The sequence below is a fragment of the Lithobates pipiens genome, unplaced genomic scaffold, assembly GCF_037356315.1.
Source record: "Lithobates pipiens isolate NorthernLeopardFrog02 unplaced genomic scaffold, aLitPip1_a1.2 Scaffold_22, whole genome shotgun sequence".
Classification (NCBI taxonomy): Eukaryota; Metazoa; Chordata; class Amphibia; order Anura; family Ranidae; genus Lithobates; species Lithobates pipiens.
In genome coordinates, this window is record NW_027507784.1 from 252,513,462 (window position 1) to 252,527,588 (window position 14,127).

General features: G+C 43.1%; 1 protein-coding gene across 2 annotated transcripts in view; it reads right to left on the bottom strand.

The window, feature by feature from the left end:
- Nucleotides 1–13,913, bottom strand: part of SYT17 (synaptotagmin 17) — a 310,050-nt gene extending 296,137 nt beyond the window's left edge. Inside the window, exon 1 of one of the 2 annotated variants that reach the window (XM_077448940.1) lies at nt 13,532–13,908. In XM_077448940.1, the coding sequence (XP_077305066.1) occupies nt 13,532–13,546 (15 nt within the window). In that variant the 5' untranslated portion in view covers nt 13,547–13,908. Of the gene's footprint in view, nt 1–13,531 lie in introns of both variants that reach the window. The other variant, XM_077448942.1, reaches the window with a different exon arrangement.
- Nucleotides 13,914–14,127: the final 214 nt, after the last annotated feature.

Genomic DNA, 14,127 nt, shown 5'->3' on the forward strand with positions numbered 1-14,127 from the left:
CCAATGTGAACCAGGGCTTAGAGTCCTTATTGTGATCTTTAGCTACTTAAAGTCCAGGACAATTATTACATTTTTTAGACACTGCATTTTTTGCTAGAAAATTATTTAAAACCTCCAAAGAATTATACAACATAATTGTTTTGAACAAAGAGTCCCTGTAGAAAGTAGAATAAAATAGTGGCATTAGCAATTTTTTTATGTTGCATGATATTTGTGTCTTTCATATTTACATAGTTAGTTACATTGTCAGGTTGAAAAAAGACACAAGTCCATCTAGTTCAACCAAAAAATAAAAAATAAATCATACAATCCCATATACTGTGCACAATCCTTTACCCATAATTGATCCAGAGGAAGGCGAAAAACCCCAGCAAAACATTATCCAATTTGTAATAACAAGGGGAAATATTCCTTTCTGATCCCAGATTGAGGCAATCAGATATTCTCCGGATCAACTTTACCTGTAAATGCCAGTAGCCAGTTATATTAGGAAAGAATCCAGGCCTTTTTTAAAGCAATCTACTGAGCTGGCCAGAACCACCTCTGGGGGGAGTCTATTCCACATTTTCACAGCTCTAACTGTGCAGAAACCTTTCCGTATTTGGAGATGAAATCTTTTTTCCTCTAGACGTAAAGAGTGCCCCCCTTGTCCACTGTTATGACCTTAAAGTGAATAACTCAATGCCAAGTTCACTATATGGACCAATGATGTATTTGCACATGTTGATCATATCCCCAGTTAAACTCCTCTTCCCAAGAGAGAATAAATTCAGTTCCTCTAATCTTTCCTCATAGCTGAGTTCCTCCATGCCTCTGATCAGTTTGGTTGCCCTTCTCTGCACTTTCTCCAGTTCCCCGATATCCTTTTTGAGAACTGATGCCCAAAACTGAACTGCATATTCAGTAACACTGAATCTTGGGGTACACCACTGATAACCTTAGACCATTCAGAGTTTTTGATTTTTTAGCCAGCTTTCTATTCATTTACAAATTGATCTTTCCAAGCCTGTAGACTTTATTCTACACATTAGCGGTGTGTGGGAAACTGTGTCAAAAGTTTTTTGCAAAATCCAGGTATACCACATCCACAGCCACTCCTCTGTCCAAGGTTTAACTTACCTCCTCATAAAAATAAATCAGGTTGGTCTGACAACTTTTATCTTTTATGGATCTATGCTGTCAAGAACTCATCTATGTGATCTTTTATTAAACTCTCCAGTATCTTCCCAACTACAGAAGTTAAACTAGCAGGTCTATAGTTACTTGGTAAATACTTTGATCCCTTTTCAAATATGGGAACCACATTGGCCCTATGCCAATCCAGTGGTAACATTGCAGTCATTAATGAGTCCCTAAAAATTAGAAACAATGGCCTTGAGATGACAAAGCTCAATTCTTTTAGGGTTCGTGGGTGGATGCCATCTGGTCCAGGTGCTTTATCAACCTTTATTCTGTCAAAATATTTCTGGACCACTTTTGAGCCATTGTGGATTATTTGGGGCTTTGTCCATACCATCCCCATTATGAACATGAGATCTCCCATGCTTCTTTATATACACAGAGCTGAAGAAAGTATTTAATAAATGTACTTTCGCTTTGTCCCCAATCACCCACTCTAGATTATATGTACATTCAAATGCACATTTTCTAGAAAAAAATTTAGTGCACACAAACACAATATAATACCCGATTTTTGGTAAAATATAAAAGATAGGGTTCCATTAGGTAAATAGATACCAAACAAGCTTAAAACGTGCCTGTGCCTGTAAAAATTTTAAAGAAAACACAACACCCTACATTGTCCATAGTTGAGCAATGGCAATGCCTCACGTGTAGTGCAATTACTCTTTACATAGACATGCATGGCTGATATGAGAATTGACATTTGAGTGTGTGCGTAGGGTGATGGGGCCTTTTACATAGTTTCTTATTATTACTTCATTTCAACACTTTTATTTTTTAGCTTTATTGCATTCAAAAGGGAGCTAACGTGATGTTATGTCATAAGTGATAACATGGTCAGGTGCCAGGAGAGATGTCTAATGTCTCCAATGCCCTCCATTGCAGTCAATCAAGCACAGATTGTTCTTAATTATCTACTTACCCAGCCACATTTGTGGCCAGTGAAGGGTCCTTTTAGACTGGTGATCAGTGAGAAAAGGACTACTTTAAGTTTGTGGTCATTGGGAGAGTCACTGAGAGAAGGCCCCCATAATACTGGTGGCCTGTGGGAAGACTTCTCTTTACGTTAGTTTTCAGTGTAGTGTTCTGTTATATTGGTGGTCAGTGCAGAAGGGTCCTTTTAGACTGGTGATAAGTGGGAGAAGGATGCCCTTACATTGGTGGCCATTTGGAGAGTCACTGAGAGTAGGGCCCCATCATATTGGTGGCCTGTGAAGAGAATTCTCCTTACATTGATGTTCAGTGTAGTGCTCATTTATACTGGCGGTCAGCAAAGAAGGGTTCTTTAAAACTAGTGATCAGTGTCAAAAGCAAACCCTTATATTAGTAGACATTTGGAGAGTCACTGAGAGAAGGACCCCATCATACTGGTGGTCAGTGGAAAGACCTCCCCTTACACTGGTGGGCAGTGGGAAGAATGCCCCCATCCATGGGCGTCCGCAGGTAGGGGCAAGGGGGGTCAAGTGCCCCCCCCCCCCCCTGGAATTGGGGATCAGACCTTAAATTCAGCACAGTTGCATTTCTATCGGGGCTTCCTGCCCGCTCCGTTCCTTCCCTATTGGCCATAACTGAGGGCCAATCAAAGGAGACTAGGAGAGGAGAGCATCATGGGACATGTAATCCCAAAGATTGGCAGCCCCATTTTCTACAGGGAGGAGGCTACAGCTTAATCAAGAGAGAGATTGAGAGACTGCAGCCTGGAAAAAAGTTGAGGGAGAGAGTGCTACAGGACAAAGAACGAGGAGTGTGCTGGGCGGAAGCCAGAGAGACCAGGGTACAGACATGCTAGTCTACTGACCAGAGTCACCCCGGGGGACCCAGAGTGATCGATCGTCAAGCTGGAGGGATCACTGCTGTAGCTTCGCTGGGCCTGGTAAAAGGGCCTGTTAGTCATTATCCATTACTTATCTTAGGGACTGTACTACTGTACGACTGCAGTCTCTGACCATGATAATGTGATAATGACATTGTCAAAAAGGGGCGGTGCATGGGTGACCCTAAAATGATGCCCCCCCCTGAAAAAATTTCTGTGGACGCCCATGCCCCCATCCCTTGCAATGAGCTAAAAAGTTGAAGGAACCTAAGGTTCCCTGGAACCCTGGTTGTAAAAAGCTGTTCTAGAACAATAAAGTCCACAAAATATATCTCCAATTACTGTAAAGTTAGTTTAGCTAAGGAGAAGGTGGAACAGGATGTGGGTGTCCTTGTTAGATCATAGACTCACTACCATAAAATACAAGGGCTTCTAAAGGTAGCAAGATGTTTATTTAGAGGCATAAGCATTGACAAGGAAAATGAGAGGAAGAGAAAAACAGACATAATAATATACATAAACAAGGTGATAATACAATGTAACCTTTAATAGGCCTCATTTATACAAGCAATTAAAAGCACACAGCAGATTCAGGCATCAATAATCTGTGGATTCTTGTGGCTGGGTAAAAAGCAATGATAGTCTCTGTAGAAAGCAATACAATGCACAAAGCAACAACAGGCTGAGATACATAGCTGTTCACGTGTATGCACACAACCAGTGGTTACCTGCGGGTAGGAATGGATGAGAGACCCTGGATACAGATAGATGTGTCCAGGATAACCACAGGTAACCGCTGGTTGTGCTGATACAAGTGAAAAGCTACGATGTGTGCATATTGCATGTGTGTGGGGCAGTTAGATTTTGAAAATGTTTAATTTATGTTATTTTATGTTATGTAAAAAAAAATTTACTTAACTTTATTACTATCATATGAGGGCTTGGAAGCTACCTATGTAATAATATTGTGCAAGTGATGGGTTCTCTTTGTATATCAGGGGTTTAGTAGTCCCCTAATATCTCCACTGCACTCAGTCAAAGCAGATGAGGGACAGAGAGTCCCTGATTCCCTGTATACCCTTCTGCACTGGCTGAGGTTGACAGCTCTGAACTCAGTAACGCTAACGGCAAGGGCTACAAGGTTTATGCTTCACAGGGGAGACCGGAGAAGGAATATTCCCTATTCTAGCTCTGTTCTCCATCTTGATGCTGGTTTTTGTGGTCTCAGGCTCCCAGGAAAAGAAGGTGAGCCTGAGAGCCATAGCACAATTGGGTGGTTTTACAGCAGCAGCAGTCAAACTTGGAAGCCCATAACACAAGAAATCATTTGTTTGTATTTTGGCCAAAATATGGAAGCCCACCATTTACACCACTGGTCCTTATATCTAATGAGTCCTAACCTTTTCACACAGTATAGTAAACTGACACTATATTTGTTACCTGACTTTAGTTTCAGGTCACACACCCTAGCAATCCTTTACTTGCTAAGCTTTGTAGGGTTACCGACAGGTCCCCTCATATCACAGAGAGTTCACAAACAAAAGATGTGGGGCATTCCTTGCAAGTGGAAGAAAAGAAGTTTAGGGCTCATCTACACTACTGCATTGCGGTGTTACATGCACTGCTGTGTTGCTGTGCTCTTCATTTTGAATGCCACTTCAATGCATAACACACCAGCATTGATGCGCACAGCCATAGGTGTGAGAAGCCCATTGCATTAGGGTGTGCACCCCAAATCTCAAACACACATGCACAGTTGACGATGTCAGTAGGGCAGTGGACGGTTTCAGTCGTTTATTTTTTTTATTACAACTTTGTACAATTTTATTATTTTTTTACAATAATTTATTTCTATTATTATTATTACATTTTTTAGGAGCGCCATTAAGAGGCTTTGGAGAAATATCAGAGGTATAAACCCCTCATGTCTCCCTTTTGAGACAGAGAAAGGGACTGAGAACAGAGATTCCCCAGTCCCTTTCTCTGCAGCCAAACATCGGGGGAATCTGCGCAGGAAGGCATCATTAGAGTGTGCCCGGGCACACCTGGTACACTCTGTGTGCACATCTATGCGCATAGCAATGATAGTGCATTGCATTACAAAAATTTGGACCATGTTCAAATTTTGGTGCATTGGAAACCCAATACTCCTCATTCAAGTGAAGGCTTTTTTTACTGTAAAAGCAGAGTAGAAAATAATGATACCTACTTTTCAAGCATTACATAATCAAATCTGACTGCTATCAAAGGCAAAAAAGTATGTTTTTCACTGGTAATGTACATTTGCAAAGCCTTCTTTCCTTCCCATAGTGTCCTGAAACATTTTTTTTTTTATTTTACTGAATTTGAACACCAAAAGTTTTTTTTTAAAACACCTATGTAGAGAAAGGGCACCTCATAATTTTGTAACCAGTAAAATTATGTACTGTAGTAAATTACTGTAGTAAATTAAAATGCATGTAAACTCAAACAATTCATGTCGGTTATTAGCTCCTTTTTGCTCTGTTAAATATACCATTGAAAGTGTTTTTAATATCTTTTCAGTTATAAAAACAAATTCTGTTGATCCCACCAGAAAACTTGCAAACTGATAGCTTTCCTGCTGTTATCAGTTATCAGTATTGTTTCCAGTTCTCTGTGTGCATTACAGAACACCTCCCTTTATATTATGAAGATAAGGAGAGGTGGAAGTGGTGTGTAGTCCTGTCTTAGGGTGTCAATGATGCTCCTCTATAGATACAGTAGAGTGAGTGAGCGTTGTCACTCTAGAAAAGGAAGTGTGTTGCTGGCAGAGTCATCAGGTTAAAAAAACTAATGCCACAGCACATTGTCTGAAATATATTACGTTTGTTCTTGGGTTAGATACACTCTAGGGTAGTGGGGGTCAAATGGATTATTATAGATCGCCTCAAGTGCATCCCAAAACACCTCCGGAGGGCTGCACAATAGCAGCACATTTTCACACCCAAAGATTTTGGTCCTGCTGCAATGCAGACTGAGGAAGTTGGAATACAATACACCCCACATTGGTGTAAGTGGATGCAGTAATAAACCCCAACATTGGTGTCAGTGGATGTGATAATAATCCCCAGCACTGGTGTCAGTAGATACAATAATTTCCCCCAGCATTTGTGTCAGTGGATGCAATAATAACAACACCTAGCACTGGTGTCACTGGTGTCAGTAGATGCAATAATATCCCCCAGCATTGGCGTCAGTGGATGCAATAATAACACCCAACACTGGTGTCACTGTATCCCCCAGCATTGGTGTCAGTTGACGCAAGTATAACCCCCAGCATTGGTGTCAGTGGACACAATATTATCCCTAGCACTGCTGTTAGTGGACGCAATAACACAATAATAGCCCCCAGCATTGGTGTCAATAAACACAATAAAAAAAACACCAGTATTGGTGTTAGTGAACACCATATAATCACACACATAGGTTGGACTTGATGGACTTGCGGCTTTTTTCAACCTCACCTACTATTTAATACAAAATGAACCTCTGCCCACAGTATATTCTCTCTCTTTCAGTCATTGACGAGTGCAGCTATATAGATCTCTTCGGCATATCTGAGTGTTTGGATGGATGAACAGCCCAACATACAACCTGTCTATACAGAGCCAAGCATCCATCCCTGTACGGATGTAATTACTGGAACGTGTGCAAAGATTTGTACCGCCATTGTGTCTGACAGCCTGTCATTGATTTTTTACAGTCTGTGGCAGCTGCTCGGAATATCTGTCACTTATGGGTGCATAAACACACATTGCATGGGCCTCTGGGTGCCTTGAATGAGACCTAAGTGAAGGTTTTTGTTAAGTTGCTCTTCTTGACTATTCCAAACCATCATTACCTTACTGAATAATATATAATGAGGAATGCCTTTGTAAATATGAACCATGAATCTCACCGTGCTAATACTACAAATGTCACACAAGGTATGGCTATGGATAATATATGATCTGCAATAACCTATGATGACACAAAAGATCATGGTTATGGTTGGTCGGAGGTAACCTGACACTCAAAGAGCTCAGGCAATTATTTGTAGCAAGTGAACAACATCTGCTCCCAGCATCTACAACTGTTGCTTTGCAAATCATGTCTGCTTCCCCGTGCATTAAAACATCACCCAATCAAAGTCACAGCTCCACCCCGCAGACATGGAAAACGCAGACACAAACCAGAAGCGACCTGCCTGTTATCCACTCACCAGAGAACGTTTGTGCACATGTCACATCCAAATTAACCTTGTGATGAAAATACACTGAGCTGTGAGGCAGGAAAAAGTGTCTGTTTTCTTTTTTCCTTGCCCTGTACTCATTGCATAGCCCCCAACTGTCCCTGATTTCGAGGGATTGTGCCTCATTTGGAGCAAAGTCCCTCTGTCCCCCCTAATTTGTCCCTCATTTTGGTCTGATCTATATAGTTGTATATAAAATGCAATTTTTATATTTCAAAAAGTGTTTCCCAGTGCTAAACCTTTCATCCAAATTCGAAATGACTGCATTTGTAAATTTTTAAAGCCAATATAAAGGAATAATAGTGGTAAAAATGGCTTTTGTGGATTTAATTAACTTTTTTTGTGTTAATTCTCCTTTAAGGGGGTGTGGCAGGGGGCGTGCCCTATTCCTACATACGTTTCGTAGTAGGTGTCCCTTATTCCCATCTCAAAATGTTGGGAGGTATGTCATTGTATGTGAGGGTGTATTCACACAAGCGGCAGCCCTGCAATCTGTCGTAGATTGCTTTTCAGGGGCTGCCAGGAAAGCAGTGGCTGCCAGACAATTAGGAGCTGCAAGCACAAGCCATGCGTTTGAATGGGTTGCGTCTGGTGGCAGCAGGGCCGCTGATAAGGCAGTACAACTGATCCTGTTGTACTGGGCCCAGGCTTCATCAGCTAAACAGGGGGGACCCAGGGCAGCTTTACTGTTCATTTCTGCCTAAATAAATAAATTGATTTTACTAGACCACACCCCTGCTGCTACATGCTTACCAGAGCTTAAATTACATTTCATTGGGCCCCATCATGTCAACAGAGGGGGCCAGGAGGTGGGAGCAGAGGAGGGACCAGGGGCGGACTGATCATTGGGCCACTGGGGCACTGCCCGAGGGCCCCATTCCACCAGGGGGCCCCATCAGGGTTTCCAGCCTCAGTAAAACCAGGGACAGTATGTAAAAATTTGTGTTTTTTTTTACATCTGTCTCTGAAATGTCCCTTACCGACATCCTTTTGGTCTAAAAATCCAGAGATCATAGCTGCCCCACCTCTCCAGTACCTTCTCAGCCAATAGAAACATGTCTGTGTATACTGTGTGATTGTATACTGTGTGTGTGTGTGTGTGTGTGTGTGTGTGTGTGTGTGTGTGTGTGTGTGTGTGTGTGTGTGTGTGTGTGTGTGTGTGTGTGTGTGTGTGTGTGTGTGTGTGTGTGTGTGTGTATACTGTGTGGTCCCATAATCTCTGATTGCTTGGGGGCCCCATAATCTCCTATTGCCTGGGGGCCCCATGAGTTGTCAGTCCGCTCCTGGGAGGGACTTTTTTGGCTCGCCTGCTGTAGAAGACTGAATGAAGGAAGAAACATGATTGAAGTCCATTTATTGAATATTCCAATAATGACACACACCACGGTTGCAGAGGCTGGAACAGAGGTGGACTAGTTTCACACCGCTACATTGGCAGCTACACTGCCTGAAGAACATGACAGAGGGTATCATTCTTGCCATAGCATCAGGCATGTACTGGCCATCAGGACTACCGGGAGTTTCCCAGTGGGCTGATGGCTCAGTGGGCCACTCTGATGTAAGGGGGCTGCTGATGGGACACTCTGATGTAAGGGGGCTGCTGATGGGACACTCATCAGAGTACATCAGTAAGGGGGGCTGGTTGATGGGCCACTCTGATGTAAGGGGGCTGGTAATGGGACACTCTGATGTAAGGGGGTGCTGATGGGACACTCTGATGTAAGGGGGTGTTGATGGGACACTCTGATGTAAGGGGGTGCTGATGGGACACTCTGATGTAAGGGGTGCTGATGGGACACTCTGATGCAAGGGGGTGCTGATGGGACACTCTGATGTAAGGGGTGCTGATGGGACACTCTGATGTAAGGGGTGCTGATAAGACACTCGAAATGTAAGTGGGCCGGTCTGGATGAAGTCCAGGGCCAAATTTCTGTCCCAGTCCAGCCCTGCATAGCATGTATACATCCCTGAACAGCTACATGCTATCTTTTAGGTGGCCGGTAAAAACATGGCTCAATGCCTATTTTTACCACCCCGCTTCCCAAACTGCCTGTGTGAACGAGGCCTAAGACGCAATTAGGGTTTATTCACTTTGCTCTTCAAATAAGTGAATTGCTGATCATGTACACAGGACTTTGCTGGCAGAAAGATCCTGCATAAACATTGCAAGCAATGGTCTGTAAAGTATAGAGGTGTAAAAGGACATGCAGCATTAGGATACATAAAATTAAACTTCCTTTATTTTACATTTCTGCACCTCACTCACCTTGGATGCAATTTTTTTATTTTATTTTTTTGATATTATGGTTCTGAACACAGCACAGTTTACTGGTCTTTACACGCCGTGTGCATGGCTTCAAAGAAAACAATAGAACTGCGTCCAGCTCTGTAAAAAAATCGCAGTACTGATAGAAAAGTTGTAGATATGTACATAAGCCCTTACACGCATAAGTAAGCATATGTATCTATGCGCTAAAGTGTCTAATTCAGGCCCTACATGCAGAATTTGTAATAATTACCCAACGCTTAGGGCTCCTACAAAAGGGCGCATTTAGGCATATAGAGTTAATCGCAGGCGTGCGTCTGCCCCCGGGATACACAGCTGCAGTGTACAGAGTACAGACAACTGTAGTAATGAAAGGCTGCATGTGGGTTTACACCACTACTTGCATACAATCACAAGAAAAGAGCATAAACAATGACATTATGTATGTTTGTTACATTTGTACAGACTCAGAGCAAAGAATGTTGTACAATCTTCTCGCTAAAATGATTATGTAACGGTAATTTTCTGGGTTACCTGATGGTGACAACAGTGGATCGTGCCTACATATCATGGATTGAAAGGATTGAAATGGCCACTTGTAGTCTCTATCAGAAGCCTTTGTGACAGGGTGACAATGCAATAGAAACAAGATATCCAGTATTTTTATGGTGACAATGCAGGAACACATTTGAAAGACAGGAGCTTAGAGTTGCTACCCTATAACAAGTGGCAAAACAAGGACCTTCATAACAGGATCGCCAGGCATTATTTTAATAAATGTTTATTGAAATGACATTAACATGTTAAATGTTACACAAGATTTAGTGACTGGCTTTATATATAGTTTTAAGGCCGGTTCACACCACGAAAACGCACTCCACATGCGCTCCAGATACGTTTTTGCATGAGCGTGATGTTTTCTGGTGCGTTTTTTATGCGTTTTGCTGTGTTCCAGTACAGTTTTGTGCAGAAAAAAAATCAGCATGTTCTACTTTTTTTCTGCACTGGAACGGACCGCACTGATGTGATCTATGCCATTGGAACCATACAATCTGCGGAGCAGTTTGCAGAAGAGTCCTGTGCGTCTTCTGGTCCATTTCAGGTCCAAATCCAACCAAAAATTCTAGCCTGATTTGTCCCTGAAACGAAGAACCGGGACTCACTGGAGCTGAGCTGTTGTGAGCTGTTCTGCACAACAGTGTGAACTCAGCCTAAAAGATACCTTCACTCCTCATTGCACCCCTACCCCCCCCCCTCCCGCACCCAACCCCTCTCTCACAATTGGACATTTATTTTTATAAAAAAATTTTTTATTGTAAATACTTTTTTTGGGACCCAAGACACTTTCAGAATTATCACCTGGACGAAAATGACGCCCCAGTCGCCCGTAGTCTCCTGGGATACTGACGTCATACATTCCAGGAGGCCTCAAGGTACTCTTTAGTTATTGTGCCACTGTGCATCATCAGGCCAGCTGTCTCTTCCAGGTTCTTACAGCTGCCCCACCAGTGACACACCGAGGCATATGAACTTCATCAGGATACTAACTGCAGGAACCCGGATACGACGGCTGGCCCCCTGATGACGCAAGTAAACAAGATGGTGGTGCAGGACATCGTGTGTGGCCAGGGGCATTGCTAGGTGGCAACAAAAATCAGGGGCTTCAGCCCGAAGTCCAAGCCCAGCACCGTTACACTCACCTACCTGATATACACTGATCTACCTCACATACACTGACCTACCTGACATATGACATTCACTGACCTACCTGACCCACACTGACATGCACTGACCTACCTGTCCCACACTGACCTACCTCACACGCACTGACCTACCAGACCCACCCTGATCTACCTGACCCACACTGACCTACATGATATACAATTACCCACATTGGCCCACGCTGACCTACCTGACACACACTGACCTACCCAACCCACACTAACCTACATGACATACAGTGACCTACCTGACATACACTGACCCGCACTCACCTACCTTACCCACACTGAGCTACCTGTCCCGCACTGACCTACCTGACACACACTGACCTACCTGACATACAATGACCCGCACTAATCTACCAAACACACACTGACCTACCTGACACACACTGACCTACCTGACCCATGCTGACCTACCTGACCCACGCTGACCCACACTGACCTACCTGACATGCACTGACAACCTGATACACACTGACCTACCTGACACACACTGACATACCTGACCAAACTTAAGCTGGCGTGACCTCCTCCTGCATCTCAGCCATAGTGTGCAGCGTGCCCATCACAGTAGAGTAGACAGCAGCAGGCAACCAGAGCCATGATGACAGGAGAGGAGAGGAGAGCCGCCCACCCGAGTGCTGAGTGGGGATCTTCTCACGGTGGCGTTGCGGTCGCATTGTAATTGTCACCTTCTGGAGCCTGCAGCACCTATGATGGACGTTGCAGATCCCGCGGTCCCGGCATTAAACCAGTGGGACATCCATCATAGGCGCTGCAGGCTCCAGAAGGCGAGACCTGCGATGTCACTTGGCCACACTCCGAGTCAGATTGGTCCCCACTAATAATACAACTGTGCATTTCCAAGACCTGGGGCTTTTTGGTGACCCACTCAGGGCTCCAGCCACCGTCAAAGCCCCGGACATCCAGACAATTTACAAATACCATAATGGTGACCCCACAATAGGGATAAAACTTTTCCGTGGAATGGAGTTTAATAAGACACGTGGCCACTCATTAAAATTCACACACACAGGTTGGACTTGATGGATTTGTGTCTTTTTTCAACCTCACCTACTATATAACTATGAGGTTTATTTACTAAAGGAAAATCCACTTTGCACTGAAAGTGCACTTGAAAGTAAATTTGCTGTAGATTCGAGAGGGGCATGCAAGGGAAATAAAAAACTGCATTTTAGCTTGCACATGATTGGATGATAGAATCAGCAGAGCTTCCACTCATTTTAGATCTACCCCTTAGCAAAGTGGATTTTCCTTTCGTAAATAACTCCAATGTAACTATGTAACATCCGCTGCATGTATAAGTATGTATTTTGACGATAATTCAGCAAATAAAGTAAAGCGGATTTTTTAAAAAAATGGAGGGTGGGCGTGTTAATCATATTGTACAGGATTTATTTAGCACCAACAGTCTGCACAGCACTTTACAGGTCCTCTCTAAATAACCCAAAAAGTCTGCATGTAAAAAGATAGTGTTGTAGCACTTAAAATTCAGCTAAGGGAGACGCAGACTGATGAATATACATCCAGAAGAAATCGCCTGGAGTGAGCCTCATATTTTACCTTCTGTGTCACTTCGCAGGTGCAGGTCTCAGTGCTCACTTGTAATATTGGAATCCAGGGACAGACTCTGGCAGCATCCCCAGCATTAATCTCTCTTTATTGTAATGTAACAAGCAAAGCTTAACAATATTGAAAGTACATCTGACCAACTATCGTGTCCCATGCAACCAATGCTTTTTATGGATGCCTTAAAAAAATTGTGTTTGTTGCATGAAGAAACGGTCATTAGCTGGTTGTATTTTTTATATTTTTAGCCTTTGCATTACAATAAAGATAGACTTATGCCATGGTCCTGCAGTCTCTTCTTGGATAGCATCCTTAAATATAGCGGTCTGCTTTTATTACACCTTGGGCAGTCGTCAATCCTGCCGTTACCACCCCCCCTCCCCTCCCCCCAGTACAAAGGATGCACACATCACATTCAGCAGAGGGACTATACTTTTCTAACTGATCATTATAATGAAGATTTTCCTGGGAATTGTTGGATATTATAAAGTTTTTGCTGCTGTCATATACAAAAGGATATGGGATGACCACCCTGATGTCATCCTGTCTTGTTTGATTGATATCTGTACACTAGGCAGTTTATTATGTTGTCACCTTGGTGTGACATGTCACTCTATGCAACCTGTGACTTGTTCATTGGTTGAAGCTCTACAAGTTCTAACTAAACTCAGCAATCAATCAGTGAGAGTGTGAATGACACCTACCTGGATATACGCCATCTTCACTCAAAGTGCCATCTGTTCCCAGATTTGCCTGTGCATGGCGGTCCTCTCTGTGTCCCCTCTTTACCCTCAAAAATACACAGACGGAAAAAGAAAAAAAAGATGTGACTTGTTTGATTGATCAGCAGAGATCTGGATTGTCCTTCTTGGTGACACTTCCTCTAAGTAGCCAGCTTACTCTTGCTTTGGAGTTGCATGCCAGCTCATCAGCTGCCCCCTTGATTTATTTAGGGGACATGTTAAGTGCCTGAGCCTGTTCCTGTGAAGAGCTGCCTCCTCCCTGTCACTTCCAGACTCTGGGGCTTTGATTACAAGTGTCTTATTTGCTTGCTTTCCCTGTTTTGTTTTGAATGTGCCTATCTGTCAGACACAGCCTCACTGTCGCCACTTAGTGGTCACTGACATCATTTCCTGCAAGTTTCAGATCCCTGCAAGGATGGTAATGTGTTAATACAAATAGAAGATCCCAGTCGTTGTTGTTTATAATGTTTCTTCTTTTAAAAAAATAAATAGTCAATAAAATGTGTTTTGATTTGGAAATGCTGAAGAATCTGAAATGCTTAGAGAATTTTTAAACT